General features: G+C 41.9%; 1 protein-coding gene across 9 annotated transcripts in view; it reads right to left on the bottom strand.

Annotated features, from left to right (window-relative positions):
- acsl4a (acyl-CoA synthetase long chain family member 4a) overlaps window positions 1-23,604 on the bottom strand; it is an 85,235-nt gene that overhangs the window by 26,680 nt on the left and 34,951 nt on the right. For 5 of the 9 annotated variants that reach the window (XM_072595391.1, XM_072595395.1, XM_072595392.1 and 2 more), the window contains 5 exons: window positions 17,228-17,294; window positions 13,374-13,935; window positions 12,112-12,289; window positions 6,588-6,697; window positions 1,392-1,530 (listed from right to left, as the gene is read on the bottom strand). In XM_072595391.1, the coding sequence (XP_072451492.1) occupies window positions 1,392-1,530; window positions 6,588-6,697; window positions 12,112-12,289; window positions 13,374-13,724 (778 nt within the window). In that variant the 5' untranslated portion in view covers window positions 13,725-13,935; window positions 17,228-17,294. The remainder of the gene's footprint in view (window positions 1-1,391; window positions 1,531-6,587; window positions 6,698-12,111; window positions 12,290-13,373; window positions 13,936-17,227; window positions 17,295-23,604) is intronic. The other 4 variants (XM_072595393.1, XM_072595396.1, XM_072595397.1 and 1 more) reach the window with 2 other exon arrangements.

The following is a 23,604-nucleotide window of genomic DNA, read 5'->3' as shown; positions in this document are numbered from 1 at the left end:
ACAGCATGGAGGGGTGATGGACAGGGCCAGCTTAGAAACTGAAATGTAGGAATGATTTTGTGCCCTATAAAAGGCAGAAGGGAGGAAGGGAGAGAGAAAAATCAAGTAGCAAGCCTGATTTTAGTCAGCGCACTGTGAAATTGAAGTTGGGATAACTCTGTAAATATACATTCTCCTAGTGTCTGCGTGGGTTTCTGCTGGGTGCTCCGGTTTCCTCCCACAATCCAAAAATGTGCAGGTTAGGTGAATTGGCTATGCTAAATTGCCCGTAGTGTTAGGTGAAGGGGTAAATGTAGGGGAATGGGTCTGGGTGGGTTACGCTTCGGAGGGTCGGTGTGGACTTGTTGGGCCGAAGGGCCTGTTTCCACACTAAGTAATCTAATCTAATAGACATATGCTAATCTGATTGAAATAGATTCTATGGCAAAAAAAGTCCAACAGACGAGCTATTTGAGTTACTTAAAATAATGGAAAAAATATATTTAATACAAAAATTCTTCAACAGTTATTCAACTTGTTGCAAAGATATGTTTATTCATCTGGGTGGCACGGCTGCTGAGTGGTTAGCACTGCAGCCTCACAGTGCCAGGGTCCCAGGTTTAATTACGGTCTCCAACGACTATCTGTGTGGTATTTACACATTCTCCCTGTGTTTGTGGGGGTTTCATTAGAGTACTCCTGTTTCCTCCCACAGTTCAAAGATGTGCAGGTTAGGTGGACTGGCCAAGCTAAATTGCTCATAGGGCATTCGGCAAGGTGATGCTGGGTGGGTTTAGGTGGGATACTCTTTGGAGGTTTGGCGTGGACTCGATGGGCCTCCTCCCACACTGCAGGGATTCTATGTAACTGGCTGAGGGTTAATTATTAATCGCAAACCCAATTTTCTCAAATGCCAACACTTTCAAATCAGATCAGTGCAGACTTAGAAATTGCTGAAATAGAGGAACTAATGGACTATTTCATTCACAATAATGCCACTAAACTACATTTCTATTAACATCCTAAGATGCTTCACAGAAGCTTTTTTCAAATAAAACTGAACTCTGAATTACAGAGGGATATATGGGAACAGGTGAACGAAAGCTTGATCAAAGGTGCAAGTTTAAAAGTGGTGTTTCAGCGGGACAAAAAGAAAGATGTGGAGAGACTTAGGGAGGGATTTGGGGTTTTACCCTGCTGAAGGCACAACTGCCAATAGCAGGGTAATAAAAATGCTTGAGATTGTCAGTTGGATGCTTGACTGATATTACAGAGGATAATATTAGAGAGATACCGGAGGATCTTAAAAAGAATGAGAATTTTAAAATTGGTAAGTGAAAAACGAGCAGCAATTAATTACTCAAAGAATTGCCACATGCAGTGATGGCAAGAGAAATTGCCTACATACGTACGGTTCTCAGGTTTGGCTCCAAGTTCTTCCACAGAAGCCATACTGTGGACCTGGAGAACTTCTGAATATTCCGAAGCATTGATGGCTTTCTTGTCCACATAAATGACATGCTTCAGCTTCTGAAGTTTCGGCAGCACTTTCTGTCAAAATAAAGTGTAAAAGCATGAAAAGGAGGATTACTGAGGTGCAAAATAGGATAGGATTTCCAGGCTGTATGTTTTACACATTGATATCAAATCATGCACAACCATCGTTGGAGAAACTCAGCAGGTCTGGCAGCATCTGCTAAAAGAAAGAGTCAACGTTTTGGGTCCAGTGACAATTCTTCAGAATCCACGTCACTATGTTCTGTTCTTGTTTCAAATTTCCAGCATCCTCAGATCTTTGTTTTCTTTATTCCCCATACACAGCCCGAATGTTTACAGCACACAAAGTGGTCATTTGATCAGTAATGCTTTGCTAATTCATGGTTTGAGCAATTCAAAACTAAACCTTTTACTGTTCTCTCCATCCTCCACTTGAATTACATGTCCAATTTGCCCATTAAAAAAACGCTTTACTCATCCCATTTAGCAAAATACTGTACTTTATTTTCCTCAACATTGCTTGAAGGAATTTCTCAAACTCCTCTCACCTCGCTCAGGATTTTAAATTGAGCTTGCCACTAACTACTCCCATATGAAAAAATGGTCTTTTCCCTATTCAATAAAATCAAATGCCTTCATAATCTCTTTAAACAAAACCTTATTTAAAATCTCTTCAGTCTCAGTACTTCCCATATACTTCTAACTATATTTTCCTACCCTTGCATTATTCTAAAGAATCAAAACTGTCCTCAAAATGTGACTTAAACCATGGTAACTATTTGACTCTTGCAGATCTCTATTCATCCATACCTTTCTATGCCAATCATGTATCTAGTTCTCTATTCCCTTGTTTCGACCTGCCACATTCCAAAATACATTATCTCAAGCTTGTGTTTATTATTGATTCATTGATGGAGTGTGGGCATTGCTGGCTCGGGCAGCATTTGTTGCCCATCCCGAATTGCCTGCAAATTGACTAGATTGCTAGGCTACTTCAGAGTCAGCCATTTTAGTTACAAGGTAAAAACAATGACTGCAGATGCTGGAAATCAGATTCTGGATTAGTGGTGCTGGAAGAGCACAGCAGATCAGGCAGCATCCATGTAGCTTCGAAATTGACGTTTTGGGCAAAAGCCCTTCATCAGGAATAAAGGCAGTGAGCCTGAAGCGTGGAGAGATAAGCTAGAGGAGGGTAGGGGTGGGGAGAGAGTAGCATAGAGTACAATGGGTGAGTGGGGGAGGGGATGAAGGTGATAGGTCAAGGAGGAGAGGGTGGAGTGGATAGGTGGAAGAGAAGATAGGCAGGTAGGAGAAATCCGGACAAGTTATGGGGACAGTTACTAAACTGGAAGTTTAGAACTAGGGTGAGGTGGGGGAAGGGGAAAAGGAGGAAACTAGTGATGTCCACATTGATGCCCTGGGGTTGAAGTGTTCCAAGGCGGAAGAGGAGGCGTTCTTCCTCCAGGCGTCTGGTGGTGAGGGAGCGGCGGTGAAGGAGGCCCAGGACCTCCATGTCCTCAGCAGAGTGGGAGGGGGGAGTTGAAATGTTGGGCCACGGGGTGGTGTGGTTGATTGGTGCAGGTGTCCCGGAGATGTTCCCTAAAGCGCTCTGCTAGGAGGCGCCCAGTCTCCCTAATGTAGAGGAGACCACATCGGGAGCAACGGATACAATAAATGATATTAGTGGATGTGCAGGTAAAACTTTGCTGGACGTGGAAGGCTCTTTTAGGGCCTTGGATAGAGGTGAGGGAGGAGGTGTGGGCACAGGTTTTACAGTTCCTGCAGCGGCAGGGGAAAGTGCCAGGATTGGAGGGTGGGTTGCTTGGGGGCGTGGACCTGACCAGGTTGTCGCAGAGGGAACGGTCTTTGCGGAAGGCGGAAAGGGGTGGGGAGGGAAATATATCCCTGGTAGTGGGGTCTGTTTGGAGGTGACGGAAATGTCGGCGGATGATTTGGTTTATGCGAAGGTGGGTAGGGTGGAAGGTGAGCACCAGGGGCGTTCTGTCCTTGTTATGGTTGGAGGGGTAGGGTCTGAGGGCGGAGGTGCGGGATGTAGACGAGATGCGTTGGAGGGCATCTTTAACCATGTGGGAAGGGAAATTGCGGTCTCCAAAGAAGGAGGCCATCTGGTGTGTTCTGTGGGGGAACTGGTCCTCCTGGGAGCAGATCCAGCGGAGGCGGAGAAATTGGGAATACGGGATGGCATTTTTGCAAGAGGTAGGGTGGGAAGAGGTGTAATCCAGGTAGCTGTGGGAGTCAGTGGGTTTGTAAAATATGTCAGTGTCAAGTTGGTCGGCATTAATGGAGATGGAGAGGTCCAGGAAGGGGAGCGAGGTGTCAGAGATGGTCCAGGTAAATTTAAGGTCAGGGTGGAATGTGTTGGTGAAGTTGATGAATTGCTCAACCTCCTCGCGGGAGTACGAGGTGGCGCCAATACAGTCATCAATGTAGCGGAGGAAGAGGTGGGGAGTGGTGCCGGTGTAATTACAGAAGATCAACTGCTCTACGTAGCCAACAAAGAGACAGGCATAGCTGGGGCCCATACGTGTGCACATGGCTACTCCTTTGGTCTGGAGGAAGTGGGAGGATTCAAAGGAGAAATTGTTAAGGGTGAGGACCAGTTCGGCCAAACGAATGAGAGTGTCGGTGGAAGGGTACTGTTGGGGACGTCTGGAGAGGAAAAAACGGAGGGCTTGGAGGCCCTGGTCATGGTGGATGGAGGTGTAGAGGGATTGGATATCCATGGTGAAGATGAGGCGTTGGGGGCCAGGGAAACGGAAGTCTTGGAGGAGGTGGAGGGCGTGGGTGGTGTCTCGAATGTATGTGGGCAGTTCCTAGACTAGGGGGGGATAGGACAGTGTCGAGGTAGGTAGAGATGAGTTCAGTGGGACAGGAGCATGCTGAGACAATGGGTCGGCCAGGGTGGTCAGGCTTGTGGATCTTGGGAAGGAGGTAGAACCGGGGAGTGCGGGGTTCCCGGACTATGAGGTTGGAAGCTGTGGGTGGGAGATCTCCTGAGGTGATGAGGTTCTGTATGGTCTGGGAGATGATGGTTTGGTGATGGGGGGTTGGGTCATGGTCGAGGGGGCAGTAGGAAGAGGTGTCCTCGAGTTGACGTTTGGCTTCAGCGATGTAGAGGTCAGTGCACCAGACTACCATCTAGCTTATATCCCCACGCTTCAGGCTCACTGCCATTTTAGTCACAAGTCAACCATATTGGTTTGGGTCTGGAGTCACATGTTGGTGCAGTCACATGTTACTTACCCTTCCAATCTATGTCTTTTAATCTTTCCCAGTCCTTCTAATACTTTGGCAAGCTATATACTTGCTGCAGTCGGCGAAACTAAGATGCCGCTTCAAGCCTAGTCTGAGCAGAAGCCAATTATTTCAACCTTGTGTTTTTGTGTTTAGCCATCCATCGATATCCTATTTTATTGCTGCATTTCGGTTAACATCACAAATCCTGAGCCATCTTAATGACCGCCTTCAGGAAATCTATAGGCACACTAAGTGCATTCTGTATTGAGCCAAACTTTCACTTCTCCAATAAAGCATTTTTCAAAAACAAAGTTTTTAAACAAAAATACTGGTTGCCCTTGATTAAAGGGACATTCTTAACTCCTTAGTGCTGGCATGTCCCAAATTATGGATTCGACATGTGTTACCACACTAACTTTCTACATTGAACCAGTTTATAATGCTCCATCTACTTAAATAGGAGGTACTTCACTTATTACTCGCCAGTCCTGTAGCTCAATGCATGCAGTTTAAGAATACTGAAGAAATTCAAGCCTCTGCAATCCTCTTGGACTTCTTTCCATCGGCTAGAGGGTTCAGAATTTAGTGAGTTCCACCGAAAACCCAACTAAGATTTCAGAACCAAAATTTTTTCTCTTATAGATATCTATCAATTCGAGGTCAGTTTAGCTGAACAGATGATTTGCGAGGCAGGTTGATGTTAACAGCGCAGGTTCAATTCCTGCACTGGCTGAGGTTACCAGGAACGATTCTCCTTCCCAACCTTGCCCCTCACCCGAAGCACAGTGACCCTCAGGTTAAACTATCACCAGTCAGTCATCACTCCCTAATGAGGAAGGGCAACCCTTTGGTCTGGCAATACTATGGTGACTTTACTATGCACCAAGTAAACCACTGTCACCTTCAAATCCCTCATGCCCAGCACTCTTGGCAAAAAAATTGCACAATATGCCTTTAATTTAATCTCCTTTCCACAATAAGGCTATCTCCTTCATCTGAGTGGTCATAATTGACCTAGTTAATCTTTCATTCCTTGTGTGCTTATGAAAGCCTCCATCCCTTTTAGGTTGTGATCATGTCCTTGCAACTTTATTTTTAACCAGTTCAATCATTTGTCCTCCCTGTCAACACAATGTACTTTTCATATTCATGAGACTGTGTGGTCAAACTTAATCAAATGTGAAGTGTCGAAGAAAAAAGTGAGACCATTGACTTGTTTTTGAAGTGCTTGAAACATTTACAACCGATGTTGCTGTAAAACTAATCTTTAACCCAGACTAGCTTGGCAGAAATAGCTTGCAAGTAGATTTGCATGTTATTGATCGGACGTCACACGACTTTTCACTAATATTAAACTTGTAAGCTCTTCTCAGGATATTCATATGATTATGTCAGTGTCAATATGACTGGAAATTAAAATTTTTTTATAACCTTGATAACTTTGTCAGTCAAATTTAGAATTCAAATGCAGAATGCATTATCATCTATAAAAAGAATCTGAATATTGAATACAGAAGAGAATCAAAAACAAAACATCTATTTATGTTGAAACACTATAAATGCTGCTGTACTAGAACACAGTACTTTTCCAGGCAGGTTTCACAATGTTCCTCACACTAATATTCAGGAGAAATGCAAGATAAAGAAATGATTTTCTTTAATTGTGAAAGGTTAGATGAAGAAAAGCAATGGGGGAAAACATTGCTCAAGGATTTTCAAACTTGGCCCACAACAAAAGATCAAGACTGAATGGAGTGCATGGTGGATTCCTAATTTTCCAAGTCCTTTGTATTTCCATACATACAAAAGCTCTAACTAAGGATTATGGGCCATACAGAATCTGCAAAGCTCACCTTCAACTTGGTATCAAGAAGTTCCACACTTGTGATGAGATGCGTTACCTCCGATTCATTTAGTCCATAAGCGACAGCATCTTCTCCAAGGGTGGCATAAATTGTTACAACTGAGAGGAGGGAAGGAAAATAATCAAGTTACACTGGCATTGTAATGGATGCAACCTCCACAGCATGTAGTGGGATCAACATTCATTTAAAATTGGCATTACTTTGTAAATGGCAAAATAGAAAGTCCCAGGAAAAGCTACTGGATACAGAACAGGTCTACATCCCAGGACTTAGAGACGGAGGGTTGTAGTGATTGGAACAAGGTCAACCAAGTATGAGTCCTCTGATTCGGGCTGTTAACCTGGTCCAATCAGGGACAGTCCTGGCTAATTGATATAAATAGGAATGTCTTCACTGTCGCTCGCACCTGCAGACACACAACATGGGTGCTGGGGAAAAAATAAGTGTGGGGGAAAAGAAAAAAAAAGGAAAGAAAAGAGAAAAAAAAAAAGAACAGGAGTGTCATCCTGTTCAGTCTGAAAGCTGACTCTGAGGGAGCTGGATCAGTGTGTGTGAAGGACTTGCAAAAGAAGAAAAAAAACAAATAGGAATGTCAAGCATTCTACTTACTCTGGAAGCAGCTCTGAGCTAGCTGGGTCACTGTCATGTACTATGTACATGGAAATAAAAAGGGTAACAGTAAGTTAAATATATATTTCACATTTTTGATTAATTATTTTAGTGCATTTTAGCGAAAAGAGGGTCAGTGGATCAAGCTCCATCTCAGGGCTTCACACATGACCTCGACGGATTCCACTGCATTTATCGGGGCATCACTTTTCGGATTCGGCATTAAGTCAGAGTTACAAAAAGGATCTAATTTCTCTAACTGAAGAGCAGCAGGCAAATTATCTATGGTATCACGGGCAACAGCTTATCTTGCAATCAAAACATAGCAACTGATCTTCTAGATCATGCGTGACTTAGATGTATGCAAATTTGTTTTAAGTAAATGTCAAAAGTAATTCAGTGCAAAGTGTCTATAGAATACAAAGGTGCTGTTTAAATTCAAGTTTATTCTGTTCTAATTTGGGAGTGTTGGGAGAGTATGAATAGTGAAAGGTGAAATTGGAATGTTAAACTTTGTTCAGAAGAATTTGAGTAATGAAGAGTGAAAGGAATGATTGCAAGACATGCTCAAACTGAAAGAATGAACAACTAAGCACAAATGCATTCTTTCAAATGAACTGCAGCCCGTTTCTGGAGATAAAGGCCAGGATTCATTGTTTATTTCTGGTGATTTGCTTCAAATTAATCTAAACACAAAGCAAAAGAATCTTAAACAGGAATGGTCTTTCATTTAATTGGAAGCATCTGTCGGGCACCAGAGATTTATAATTTTCTAACACTTGATTCAGCCTTTGCTATACAATTGCACATATCTCAATCCTATTGCATACCGAGACACACTATGATCCAGAGCACTGTGGTAGCTCAGCCTTAAGCCATACCCTTAAGGTTGCAGGATTATTGGAAGCCAAGACCAGAGGACTGATCAACAAAGGAATTTGGGAATTTTAGAAAATCGATCTTCCAAGATGTTGTGACAGTATCTGGTGAGTGTGAATGGAGTTTTCTTTAAAAAAAAAGCTCAAATGACGATTGGATGGCATATCAAGTGAAGTCATTCTATCCCAATGTAATTATTTAGCTCCCATCTAAAAGGATCTGGTCACGTTCCTAGAAGTAGCAGAGAAGAGCCACTAAAATGGGGCTACAGAATGAAATATGTATAATAACCAAAGCTAGACGTTGGTCTCATTGATGTCGAGTACAAGGATGGTCAGCTGAGTGGCTCACAAGTCATTCCAGCCAAGAGAGTAATTCTCTCAACAGGCTCACAAATCAAACTTTTAAATCCTTCAGTGGAGAGCTGAATTTTATCTCAATTATTGAATTTATTTGAGCTATATTTTCATATGGTCATTTTTATTCATGGCCATCCTCATTCCTAGTGAAGGGGGGGGGTAATGTTACATGAGATCTCACACCCAACGTTCCTGCATGCAAATTATGCCAGGTATTTCATGGGCAAAATCATGAACATGGTCATCCTCAAGAGGGCAAATTTCCCCAGGTATGTTGGCACTCATCAAGTAGAGGCAATTTGGCAAGCTGAGGCACGTTTGCAGGATCAGAGATGGTCCAATATTCAATACCAAAGCTTTGCCTCAAAGCTGCTTACAAGCAAGACACAAAGACCCTACACATGTTAGTTTTCACAGGCAGACAATAACTGACAAGAGGGAGAAATAGTGACGCCACTTGCAGGTTGATACATGCCACTGCAACAATCATTGGGTACAGCAACTTGACAGAAGCTTTCAATAACAAACATTCTACAAATAATGCCTGTTAACTACGTCATGTATGACACATATGGCAGAAACCTGTTCTCACGAGCTAAAGTGAGCCGTATAAAGTAAACTGCACCCCCATTTATTTTGATGTGCTGGAATCCCATTATCTTATATGGGTGTCTGGGGCTTGCTATAACTCTCATCCGAAAGGCCCATTTCTGTATTTTCAGAGGGTGCTACAGGAAAGTGAAAAAGAGCTGAAAAATTAAGTTTTAAATTTAACCCCAGAATTTTAACATGAAACTTTCATTTTTCTGGTTGAACTTCTGAACCAAACAACCTGCTCCTTTTCACCTCCACCAGCTCTAAATGCGGATTTAAGTGCACTCCTAATCACGGAGAGAAAAGTGAAGTCAAACAAAATCAGAGTTGCTGTGGAGTTAAAGTCACGGCCAGAATGTGTTTTTTTTAAAAAAAATACAAGCTTTATTTAAAACCAGTGTTAACATAGTTATTGCAGAAAAAACAAACCACAAGGTGAATGACTGTGCAGAAGATGCTGATCTTCAAACGAGGGACTGACAAGCACAAGAGCAGAAGGAGGAAGTAAACATTCAGCAGGCATCATTAGATTAGATTAGATTACTTACAGTGTGGAAACAGGCCCTTCGGCCCAACAAGTCCACACCGCCCCGCCGAAGCGTAACCCACCCATACACCTACATCTACCCCTTACCTAACACTACGGGCAATTTAGCATGGCCAATTCACCTAACCTGCACATCTTTGGACTGTGGGAGGAAACCGGAGCACCCGGAGGAAACCCACGCAGACACGGGGAGAACGTGCAAACTCCACACAGACAGTCGCCTGAGGCGGGAATTGAACCCGGGTCTCCGGCGCTGTGAGGCAGCAGTGCTAACCACTGTGCCACCGTGCCGCCCATTAATTGAGGGATGGGCGGGACTAAAATGTAAAGCTGAGTTGCTAAAGTGGCGATACGAGCTGGAAAATATTTAAACCCTTAAAATGCCATTCACTTCCAGAATGTTTTGCTGTTTTGTTGATTTCTGCCCTTCTCAAAAGGTTCGAACTCCGCATTAGAGTACAATTTCTTTGGTGAGGTTTTGACGAGTCTTGCTGTCTAATCTAACACATCATCTCTGCCCAAGGATCAGCAGGAAGTAACACAAGGTTATTTTTGTGCACGGGGGAATGCAATGAAGCTGGGTTCCTCCCAATCCATCTTCCTAAACACACTAGTTTTGAAGTATGTGGGGCAGGAAAGATGTGGAAATGAGAGGAATCAGAAACAAATCAGAAGTTGGGGGGTGAATGGTGTGAGCTCAGAAGCTATGAAACCAACTACGCTATCCCTCCCTCCTTTTCAAACTTACGACACCATGGAAATGTTGCAAGTTGTACTTTTTAAAAATAAATGGGAAGAACAATTGCTACATGTTCCAAAAACATCTGATCCACTTGGCAAATAGGTACGCACTTCCCACGCTCGATAATGACTCACCCGTACTCGTTACGCAGCTTCCTAAGATACACAGAAACCATGTGTTTATTTCCAGAAATGACCATCATTTTGTTCAGAAAGATGAGTGTTACTGTTGGGATCTCTTTAGGGAAATCTCAACTATTCTTTGGCTTCTAACAAGTTAAATGTTGCCAACATCATCCACTGGAAAAAAAAAGTGTTTATGGAAAAAGTTGTGCTTTTTTTTTTAAATAAAAGAAAGCTATGTGGCCTTACACATTAGTGTTTGTGGAGAATAAACAGGATTAACCGAACAAAAATATGTTAATAACTAGAATATGTTAAAGTCCGCATGTCAGATAGTTAACACAGAATTGTAGCACTTTCCAAGCTCATATGTTGGGCTAATGATGTTCACTCCACAGTTACAATTGATTAACCTCTTCATACCTGTTACATTTCTCTCAGTCATAGCTTACAATATTTCCTACTGCAAGTTTCATTCTAAGTTATTCTTTGTGGCTGTAAAGATAGAGGTCACAAACAACTAACACATGTTCTTTCTCCATAACGTTACATGAAAATTCTGATTATCCAAATTCATGACTGCTTCCAACTCATCATCCATCATTAACTCTTTCAGTTGCATTTCCTTTGAGAATATTTAAGATTTCCTTCCATTTGGAGGTGAAGGCACATCCAAATACTTTCTCCCCTGCTTGGCCCTATAGTCAGTTCCAAGACCAATCCTGAGAACCCAGGTCAGAACTACAAATGCAGTGCAGAGAAACAGGTCTCCAGTTATTCCTCCACGTAACAAAACTTACTGCTTTTATCCTGTATTTTTCCACAGCAGCACAACTGGGAGGCAGCCGTGTATGGATTTTTTTTTTCAGATCATCTATTCAAAGGACACAAGCATCACTGGCAATGTCAACATCTGTTGACAATCTCTCAATACTTCTTGTTCTCAAAGTGACTGCTCTGTCCTCAGCCTGCTGCAGTATTTCAATGAAATTCCATGTTCGCACCTCGTCTTTTCATTAGGGAAATGATAGCTTTCTGGACTCAGCAGTAAATTGAACAATATCAGACTGTAACCTCTATTCCTATAATGCTTCATTTCGTTTGGCAGCTTTCGCTCATTTTTCATATTTTTGCTTTCAGACAGCAGCTGTTCATCAATCTAACATCCATATGTTCCCAAGTCATATCTCATGTTTCTTTGCTAGTTCCACTGCCACTTCCTTTGGCCCTGCACTAATTTTTTTGGCACTTAATCCCTCCAAACTTCCACCTCACCACACATCTGCCCTTTTGTTCTTTTTCACACTTTGCAGTGGCTTCAACCCGTTACATGCCTTTTTCCGGTTCGGATTAAAAGGTCACAGTCTCAAACATTAACTCTGTTTATCCTGTCCACGGATACAGCTAGTGCAATATCTCCACTGTGTGTTTTTTATTCTTATGTGCTGCGTGTCCCCTCTTTCAAGTACAGTTTTGTGTGCCACTTGTAACCCATTAAACCCAATATCTGCCCTTTGCTTCATTTTACGAACATTTGGTATCAAACTAGATTTGACAGGAGTAAAAATCCTCTTCACAATGCCCAGCTCATCCAGGTGAGTAGTGTCATTGTCTTGATTCAACAGTTCTCATGTTGTAGGATAACTGCTAAAATACTTACGTGGAAAATTGTACTTGAAGCAGGCCTGGGCTGCAATCATCCACTCAGCTCTGGTTTCACAGAAGATGCCAATCATATCCTTTGCCTTCAGTCCCAAGGCAGATAGGCCACTGCCAAAGCGGTTTACACGCTGATTTACCTCTTCATAGCTTAGCCATTTATATTCTCCCAGGATTAGCTGCAAATTAAGTCAAAGCATATTCATCTATCAATCAAACAAGGATACGCCAACAAACATACATCCTCCTGGCCTAAACATAGGGATACATTGAAAATGTAATCTCACATAAAACTTGGCAAATTTGGCATATATCCCTTTTTCAAACACAGACAAGCCATTATATCTAAGTTTAAGCCGCTGATTCATTCATGCAGTGAAAAGTAACTATTGATGAAACAGCACTCTGTACCCACCCTATCAAAGCAAGGAAGTTCCAAATACTGAAACCTCTCCCTGACCACAGTCACAGTATCTGTTAGGTCAGCAGTATTACATTCTCTTCCCTTTCTATTCTTTTGAGTTATATTGTCTATACCCCAGAATTGGACGGGGTGGACCAGGCAAAGGGTCTTCAGCTTCCTTCATGGAAGGATGGTGAGGTTTTGTAGAAAAAAAGAGAGGAGAAAGAAAAGGACGAAAGAAGCTAAGAGATATTTCACACCAGTTCATGGATCTTGGCTTTTGTTCTCCATCTTAGTGTTGAAAGGAATTCTTTATTGCCCTCCTCTTTCACTTTGAAGAATGATCATTTTGTAGAATGGGAGGGGAAATTGTTAAAGATTTAGAAGTATAAGGCCTTTTTGATGCCAAACAGAAACCCTATGTTTAAGGCAACCACTCCTGGCCCATGAAGTCATCATAAGACGCCTCAGATGGAAGTCTATGGCGAGAACATGGAAAATCTACTGCTTTTAAGAACATTGGAAAGTTTATAGCAACTTATAAGACCTTTAACCCCTGAGGAAACTGGGGCGGAGTCAATGGGAAGGATCAGCATTAAGTATTTAGATCAAAGAAGTCTTTTGTGACTTTACCGGTTACATATGCTCCAATAATGAGATTCACTCAAACAACATGGGGAGGTTGGACAGGAAGAATTGAACTGACCAAAGTTTGTGTAGAGACACACCAAGTTTGTCAAAATCCCACCTCAGGCTAGGTACACGCACACAAAATATAGCTACAGCAGAAACCACCTTCCTCTCTCATGCCATGGATACATCTTACCAGCAAGTATTCAGCAGCACAACACATTGCTCACCTTTTTAAATATTTTTCCATTGGACTGCACCTCATTCTCCTCACTCAACAGCTCTCTTGTGCCCAAACAGTTCTGCTTCTGAAACTTCTTCACAGCTGCTTCAAAGAGTTTATCGAGTGTGTCCAGTCCAGGGAAGTCCATTTTGGCAAGGGAGTCAAAGTGGTCCACAGATCGGAATGGGCTGCCTGGTTTCTCGGATGTGGGCTTGGCCTTGATTCGTTTTGCCATTGCCTTTTTCGTCTTTGCATCAGAGAGGAAATACCATGGGATAAAGGTGAGGGTTGTGTAAAGCCACATCAACAGGTAGATAGGAAGCAAGAAAATGCAATGCACTTCTTGCTTAAGCTTCATTATTTGGATTTTTGTCCCTGCCCTTTAGATACTGGAACTGGATATTTTCTAGGATCTGTTTGGCGGTCTCTCACTCTCAACTGACTATGCTTTTGGGTGTTGGTTCTCAGAAGGTGGCAAATGAGCTGCAGTTTGGCGAAAACAAATGTTGGAGAGTGACAAGTTTGACAGAGAGAAAAAGGGAGGGAGAGGAGAAAGGTACAATAAAAGCCTACACCGACGTTTTTAAAAGCCAACAGCAGATACCGGTCAGGTCACACCAATTTGAGCATGGGAGAGAGAAGAGAAAAATTGGACACATTAGTACATAGTTAGCATACTCACTACCCATAAAAGCAACACATTTATAAGTGAAAGCTTTATAGCAATGTAACACAAAGAATCTACCAGTTAAGAAACTAGTGATGATGGTTATGTGGAAAATGTACCATCAGGACTCTGGGCAAGCAGAATATAGCTGAAAGACGACAGATACTTAGCATTCACCAGCTTGCAGCATATTGGTAAAATTCACTCAAAATACCAAATCAAAATTGCCAATGTTGGTTTTGTTGGTCAGTGGCTTTTCTTTATGCACATGGTTAGGCACAAAAAAAATCAGGTAAACCCCACATGTACTACAAGTAAGGGAAAATAAAGGATAGGGATTGAGGCAATAGATCATCCAGAGCAACTTTTTAAAAAAAATTAGTTCAGAGTTCATTCACATTAAAAATGGAGTTTAGTGTTCTCAGGGAAATGCACAACAGAAATGTGGAGGTTGTTTAGGAAGCACCTGCTGATAGTGAAACAAACCTGTCCATCACTGAGGCAAAGAAGGTATGGTTGGTTGAAAGAACCTTGGGAGACAAAGGATGTGGAACATCTTGTCAAGAGGAAGAAGGAAGCTTACTTAAAGTTGAGGAGGCAAGAATCAGACAGGGCTTTAGAGGGTTACAAGGTAGCCAGAAGGAACTGAAGAATGGACTTGGGAGAGCTAAAAAGGGGGCATGAAAAAGCTGTAGTGGCTAGGTAAAGGAAAACCCTAAGGCAGACTACATTTAGGTGAGGAACAAGAAGATGGCCAGTGTGAGGGTAGGGCCAGTCAGGGCTAGTGGAGGGAACTTGCGCCTGGAGTGGGAGAGGTCCTTAAATGAATACTTTGCCTCAGTATTCACTACTGAGGAGGATCTTGACGTTTCTGAGGACAGCATGAAACAGACTGATTTACTAAAACAAGTTGATGTTAGGAAGGAAGATGTGCTGAAAAGTTTGAAAAACACAAGGGTAGATAAATCCTCTAGGCCAGATGGGGGATATACCCAAGGTTACTACAGGAAGCGAGGGAAGAGATTGTTGTGCCTTTGGTGATGATCCTAGTGTCCTTACTGTCCACTGGAGTAGTGCCAGATGATTGGAGAGTGACAAATGTTATCGCCTTGTTAAAGAAAGGGAATAGGGATAATCCTGGGAATTAGCCCAATCAGTCTTATGTCAGTGATGGGCAACGTATTTGAGAGGATTCTGAGAGACAGGGTTTGTTACTTGGAAAGCCATAGTTTGATTAGAGATAGTCACCATGGCTTGAGAGAGGCAAGTCATGCCTCACAAATTTACTGAATTCTTTGAGGACGTGACAAAACACATTGATGAAGGTAGAGTATTGGATGTGGTGTACATGGATTTTAGCAATGTGTTTGATCAGGTTTCCCATGTAAGGCTCATTCAGAAAATAAGAATACATGGAATACAGGGAAATCCGGCCGTCTGGATACAGAATTGGTTGGCCCATAGAAGACAGGGTGGTAACAGGTGGAAAGTATTCAACCTGGAGCTCGGTGACCAGTGGTGTTCTGCAGGGATCTATTCTGGGACCTCTGCTCTTTGTGATTTTTATAAAGGACTTGTATGAGGAAGTGGAAGGGTGGGTTAGTAAGTTTGCCGATGACACGAAGGTCGGTAGAGTTGTGGATAGTATGGAGGGCTTTGTCGGTTGTAACAGGACATGGACAGGATGCAGGGCTGGGCTGATAAGTAGCAGATGGCGTTCAACCTGGAAAAGTGTGAAACAATTCACTTTGGAATGTCAAATTTGAATACAGAACACAGGGTAAAGGCAAGATTCTTGGCAGTGTGGAGGAACAGAGGGATCTTGGGGTCCATGACCACAGATCCCTCAAAGTTGCCACAAGTTGATTGGATTGTTAAGAAGGTGTAGAGTGTGTTGGCTTTCATTAGAAGGGGGAGTGAGTTTAAGAGCCACGAGATTATGCTGTAGCTCTACAGAGCCTTAGTTGGGCCACACTTGGAATATTGTGTTCATTTCTGGGCACCTCATTTTGGAAAGATGTGAAAGTATTAGAGAGGGTGCAGAGGAGATTTAGCAGGATGCTGCCTGGACTGGAGGGCATGTCTTATGAAGAAAGGTTGAGGGAGTGAGGGCTTTTCTCATAGGGCCAAAGGAGGATAAAAGGTGACTTGATAGAGATGTACAAGATGTTGAGAGGCATAGATAGACCGGGACTTTTTCCCCCATGGTGGAAATCTCTATCACGAGGGGTATAATTTTAAGGTTATTGGAGGAAGGTTTAGGGGAGATGGCAGAGGTAGGTTCTTTACTCGGAGTGGTGGGTGGGTGGAATGCACTGCAAGCGGTGGTAGTAGAGGCAGATACATTAGGGACACTTAAGCGACGCTTGCATAGGCACATGGCAGATAGTACAATGAAGGATATGTAGGTTAGTCTGATCTTCGAGTAGGATAAATGGTGGCACAACATAGAGAGCAGCCTGTACTATGTTGCAATGTTCTATGTTCACACTTTTACTGGATGCTCAATGCTAGCAGCAGAAGCAGGGGCTCAGTTTGTCACAAAACAACTGCAATTCTGGTATCTTGGAGTTTCAGCACCAAAGAAAAAGCAGACCATGGGGATAGAAATCAGGCAACAGAATAAATATTTAGCTGTTACTATGCTGTCACTTCCCCTCATGTGTTACTCAACCTCACATGGATATAAGATAGAAAGGCAAAGCATGTCATACTTTGGAATTCATTACACAGAAACAAAATAAGTACTCCATTAACCTGGAAAGAAAGCAACAATCCAGAACAAGACCAGGATTGCCATTACCTCCCATTTACACAAGAACTTAAAACAAAAACATCACCACAGAAAGTGCATAAGAAAACAGACTTTGTACTGGTGTGTCTAGGTGCTGTACTGCCACTGAAAACTTTAAATGCCTCAATGGCCAATGAAACAGTGAGTTTGCATAAATCTGAGATGAATCACTTCCCTCACTGACATTTAAAATAGCTTACTTCCACTATTTACTGGAACAGCTCCTTCAGTTGAATCAATTGTTTCTTCAGCATTACATTACAAAATATTTATTGAAGGAGATCAAACATATTGACCTCACCAAGTGATGACAATCCAGCTGAGAATGAGATATATAGGTACACAGTACATTACACACTATTTCTAGTTACTGCTTTCACAACAGCTAATGACTACTTACAGCAGGTCCAGCTTCAGGGAGACTTCAAGTGCTTTTGGAATTCCTTTCCTTCTGGACGGATTTCAACCTGAAGCAAAACAAAATAATTGTAACAAAAGACCAAGTCTATTTTGTATTTATGCTTTGCTCAGATGCCAACACTAGCTAATGTGGTAAACTTGGCTGAGTTATAGTAGTTTGGATAAAGCCCCACTGCTGAGGTTTCAGTAAATCTCCGCCTGCACACAACCCAACATGCCCTTTTGATCTTGCTTCACACACCCCCTGTACACTCTAATCTGTTGGCCTCACACTGTTCAGGCACCCTATGATTTACCTGTCCGGCTCGCAAATGAACTTCAGGTATATATGACAATAAATCAAATCAAAATTAAACCAAATCAGTGACAATGTCTAAAGTTGCCATCTAACTAATGAGATGCTAAACTGGAGGTCTCACTTGCCCTTTCACATAAAACCTGTGTCAGGATTTGAAGAGCAGAGGAACTCTCGCAGTGTTTTGACCAATACTGTCCTCTATATTGGGAATAACAAAATGTTCAAGCTTCTGTGACTTTGCAGTGTGTAAATTGCTCAGCATTTAAACCATACATCACAGTAGCACCTCATTGCTAACTATGAGGACTTGAAATATGTTATACAAGTACAGGTTGTGTTGCCTATTTGAATTGTTACCCAGGATGTAGATGTGCCAATCAATGTGTCTCTCAGGCCTAACCACATTTGTCCCAGCAAAAAAAGGGGGGGGGGGGGGGGGGAAGGGGGGCGGAGAGATGTGACAGAGTTGAAATGTGGAATGTTTGAAATTTCTCAGAGATTATTTACAAACACTTCTGGTACAAAAAATACTGGATATGTTGCCTGGATAATAAGAGCTGGAGGGACCTTGCTGCCCTATCACTATGTTAATGTTCTCACCCCCATGGCTCAGCCATATGTTGAAGCCTATTTCCCAGGCCCACTTTTAAGTGAGCTAACTGCTATCTTCACATCTGATGCTACCATCATGTGTTTGATCAATGCTGCCATGATAGCATCAGATGTGAAATAAATTACATTGGCCCATGGAATCAACAAAACAGAGAATCGACATTTCCATGCCCCGTGAAGGTAAAAATAAATTAAACTGTTGAAGTGAGCTCGTGCTGTCACTCAACTTATTTAACAAACTGATATTTTCATGTGAAAAGTAGTGTAGGAACAGACCCTTTTGCCCAACATGTCTATGCTGACCAGGATGTCATTCTAAACTAATCCCACCTGCCTTCACGTGCCCAGATCACTATTCCCTGCCTATTCATGTATCTGAGTTCCTCTTCAATGATGCTTCTACCACCCTCTAAGGAAAACTTCCCTCACACATCTCATTTAAAAACTTGCCCTCTCTCACCTTAAACATATGCACCCTAGTATTTGACATTTTCACCCTGGGAAAAAAAGACTAACTATCCACCCTATCCATGCCTCTCATTATTTCATACATTATGAGGTCACTGCTCAGCCTCCAACACTTTCGGGAAAACAGCCCAAGTGTGTCCAACTTTCCTTATTGCTAATCCACTCTAATCCAGGCAACACTCTCAAACTGCTTATGCAGCCTCCCCAAAGCCTCCACATTCTCGCTATGATGTAGCAACCAGAATTGTACACAATACTCTAAATATGGCCTGGAGTCTTGTGCAGTTTTAACATGACTTGCCAATTTATGCTCAAAATCCTGAACAATGAAGGCAAACTTGTGTCTGCCTTCTTTACCACCTGATCTACTTGCGAATCCACTTGCAGGGAGTTATGGGACTTGCATCCAAGATCGCTGTGTATCAATGCTCTTAGGGCTACTACCATTTACTGTATACTTTCCTCTTGCGTTTCACCTCCCAAAATGCCATTTCTCCACCCAAATTTCCAACTGTCCATACTCTTTGACAACCTTCCTCACGATCCACAACTTCAAATTTTTTGTGTGGTCTGCAAATTATTAATCAGACCAACTACATTTTCATCCAAGTCATTTATACAAATTGTAGACACGGGTCCCAGCACTGATCCTTGTTAAACACCACCGATCACAGACATCCAGTCACAGAAGTAAGCCATTAGGCCCCATGAGCCTGGAGCTCTACTATTCAACAACACCATGGCTGATCAGTTTGTGTTTTGAATTCCACACATTTTTAAAAAACAAGACAATCATTTTTAGAACATCTAATGTTTTTGCAAGCAGTCTGACAATTAATTTTCTTCTAAATGGCACATCTTTCTTTATTTTAAACTTTACTCAAAACCTTTGTTTTTACCTTATTAATAATAATGACAGGTTACATGGTCTCTGATGTCCTCACATTATATGAGCAACTAAAGGCTTGGAAAACACATGTACTGAATGTAGAATTTAACATCAAGGGCTAGTATAGAGGAGATGTGCTGAATTCCCTTCTTCCGTACTGCAAAATTCTTAACCATCTCCAACCAAATGGCAATCAATGCTTCGTCTTAGAATAAGCTGTTTAAATGCACTTTCCCACCTATTTTTGAATATTTCACACTATTGCACTTTGCTCTCAAAATGAGAAGTGGTCAGTCAATGTTGAATTCCATCGCTCAGTTTAGCACCTGGACAGTGTGCAATAAGAAGCAGTCAGCACCATTACACTCCACAACCAGGATGCAAATAGTGTTCTTACCATTAACTGCTCACAAACTGATTTTCTTCTAAGAGAAGTACTATGGAGTTAGAAGAGTAATTAAACTTAAAATCGGTGTTGAAAATCTTGCATGGTCAGTTTCAGTAGCCAGTGCACCGTCAAAAGATGCACAGTAAAGTTTTCACTGCCATTTCAAACTATGCATAATAGATCTGAACTACCCACACAGCTAAGCTAAAGAAACAGTCCTTGATCTCGGCTGGATTTCAATAACATTCCAGTTGATAATACTGTATAAGATTTTGGTTTAAAAAATTAAGTTAGTGAGAAAAGGGAAACTTTGTTTTAAAATCAGAATTATATTTTTAAAATTGCCTTCCATAGTGAAATATTGCATTTCGTCAAGAGAGCTCTCAGTGCTACACAGTTTGTCACGAGAAAAGATAACAAGTTACAACCCGCCCTTGCAGAAAACAAGATATGGACAGATTGTCTCAATAACAACATGCTTATACCTTTTTAATTTCCTGCTACATGCAAATTTTCAAAAAAATTAGTCATTACTCATGAACAGAACATACCCGAGTCACAATAATTGAGGGATTTCTAACTGCAGTGTCACAAACAAAGTCAAAGTCTGATCTCCTGGATGAGTCATTCAATGAAGATGCAAACTGATTTTATAGCCTAAAGGAGAAAATACTCAGTAGGTGAGGAGTGCATATGTTTTATGTAATATAATACCATACAGTGATGGAAGGACAAGCTCAGGCTTATGAGTAGCAGCAAATCTCTGTTTTGGTGCTCCTTCAAAATCCAATGCTGCATTTGCAATTAACTATCACTCTAAGTCATTGTTAAAAAAAACCTACTGGAGCTTCAACTGATGATATGACAATGAAAAAGCCTGGCATTCACTCATGAGGCATGACACCAAGCATCAAGCAGCAAGTCTGCTGTCACACCAGCAACCCACCTCTCCCCCACCTCCCATTAGACAGATTCAGACATCACCTCAACATCAACCTGTTCACAGCCAAAGACAGCATTTGTGAACAAGTGGCCAATAAACTGAAATCTCTACCTCCGAACACACTGATATAATGTTACAGGGTTTCTTAACTACAGTGAGTTCCAGAGATCACAAAAGGACACCCGACATACTCTTGTGATCACCCCTAAAAGTGACAGGGGCCACACTGTCAGACCACTGCAACTGGTTAAAACATTAGATTTATGTTTTTGTGACCAGCACACTCGCATGAAGGCATCAAAAGTTAGTGAGAACACCAGTATTCCAAAAAACATACAGAATCAGTGCACAGATGATGGCTCCATGTATTTTACATATACTAAGAGGTTAATGATTTATAGAGATTTGCTGCCCTCTCAGTAATTTAAATCATGTTGATAAGGTTACATCCGGTTTGGTTTTCTTAGAAGTTGATATTAAAAAAAATCAATAAAATCTATTTTCTTTTCCTGTGACAACAGACAGCCTCAACAGTCTTGATGTAATTGATAAGTTTAATCATTGCAGCATAATGCAATCTTTGCAAGCTGAAGAGCCAGATGCCCTTAACCCACACTGGAAAGGTGTACATAATTAGCTATATCCATTACAACAAGGCAACTACAAGCACTATGTACATTGGTGAATATCAGCATAAAAGTCAGAAGTTATAATGGGTTGAGGGGTGATATTATAGATGTTTATAAAACCATGTGGGACACGGATAAGGTAAATAGACAAGGTATTTTCCCTTGGCTGGGAGAGTCGAAAACTAGATGGCATAGGTTTAGGGTGAGAGGGAAAATATTTAAAAAGGACCTAAGGGACAACATTTTCACACAAAGGATGGTGCATGTACGGAACAAACTGCCAGAGGAAGTGTGGAGGCTGCTACAATTGCAACGTTTAAAAAGGCAGCTGGATGCATTTTAAATGGTCGAGGTGGGTATGCAGGTATGGCATATAAAGGCAAATGGATTTACATCCTATTCATATACCCATCCAGATGCCTTTGAAATGTTGTCACTGTACCAGCCTCCACCATATCCTCTGGCAGCTCATTCTATACATGCAGCATACTCAAAGTTGCCCTTTAGGTCCCTTTTAAATCTTTCCCCTCTCACCCTAAACCTATATCCTGTAGTTTGACTCCCCCACTTAGGGAAAAGGACCTTGGCTATTCATCCTATCCATGCCCCCCATGATTTTATAAACCACTAGAAGGTCACCCCTCAACCTCCGATGCTCTAAGATAAAAAAGCCCAGCCTTTTCACCTCTCCCTGCAGCTCAAACTCTCCAATCCCGGCAACATCCTGTGAATTCTTTTCTGAACCCTGGTTCCCTCCACCTGACCTATTAAAAGCCCAAAGCTTTTTCTTCTTCACATTTTTTGCTTCAAGGACAACAACCTTAGCTTCCTCAATCTTTCTACGTGACTGAAATTCCTCTCTCCTCAAGATCACAACTTCCTTCCTGAATTGTAGAACACAATTTTATTCATTGGCAGATGTGGGTGTCGCTGGCTAGGCCACTGTTTATTGTCTAATTGCCCAGACAGCAGTTAAGAATCAACCACATTGCTGTGGGTCTGGAGGTAAGTTAGGCCAAACCAGATAGGAACAGCAGTTTTCTTCCCTAAAAGGGTATTAGAACAGCACACAATACTTCCAAGTGAAGCCTAATCAGTTACCTATAAAATATTTGGCATGACTTCCTTCTTTTGCTTTCAACTTCAGAGATTGGAAAGCCAACTATTTCATATACTTGGCTGGCATTAAGTCTTTCAAGAATTTGCAAATAGGCACCCAATCACTGCCACTCTTGTCAGAGTCACAGATGTCTACAACACAGAAAAAGACCTTCAGTCCAATGAGTCTGCATTAGTCAAAACTATCACTTAAGTATTTTAATGCTCAAAAGAGTACTCTCGTACTATACATGAGCACTGAGTGCACTGGAAACGCTTGAAATAAACACAGACAATACTGCAGGCACTCAGATTGGGCAGTATCTACGGCAGAAACAGAGTTAATGCTTTTTGCGGATGACCTTTTGTCAAAGTTGGAGCAGACAGCAATGAAACAATTTTTAAGTGCAGCAGCCAAAAGCAGGAAAGATCTGTGACAGGGTGGAAGGTCAGAAAGACAAAATGACAAAAGGGATAAGGCGGCAAGGCAGAAAAACCATGCTAAAAAGAGACAAATAAAGGAACAAAAAGGAGGTCCATGTGGTGTGTAACACCGTAGCAGAATCATTACCACCAGCTACCAACCAAAAAGTATATGGTTACAATCAAGATTATAGCGATTCATTGTGCCACTTCTCCCAAAGTGCATCACTTCAATGACCTTTATACATCTAGCAGTTATAGGTTTAGACGATCTTGTTAAAAGGAGCCTTGGCAAGATGCTGTGCTTATCTCCTGTATGTTCTGCACCCACCCTGGAAATTCCCACTGGTTTTGAAGCAGCCACTTATGCTGCTTACATTAGAAAATTTGATGGAGTGTTGGGAGGTCATGTTGCGGCTGTACAGGACATTGGTTAGGCCACTGTTGGAATATTGCATGCAATTCTGGTCTCCTTCCTATTGGAGAGATGTTGTGAAACTTGAAAGGGCTCAGAAAAGATTTACAAGGATGTTGCCAGGGTTGGAGGATTTGAGCTATAGGGAGAGGCTGAACAGGCTGGGGCTGTCTCCCCTGGAGCATTGGAGGCTG

Source organism: Chiloscyllium punctatum, chromosome 25 (assembly GCF_047496795.1).
Source record: "Chiloscyllium punctatum isolate Juve2018m chromosome 25, sChiPun1.3, whole genome shotgun sequence".
Taxonomy (NCBI): domain Eukaryota; kingdom Metazoa; phylum Chordata; class Chondrichthyes; order Orectolobiformes; family Hemiscylliidae; genus Chiloscyllium; species Chiloscyllium punctatum.
The sequence above is the reverse complement of the archived record's forward strand: the minus strand, read 5'-3'. Positions and strand labels throughout refer to the sequence as shown.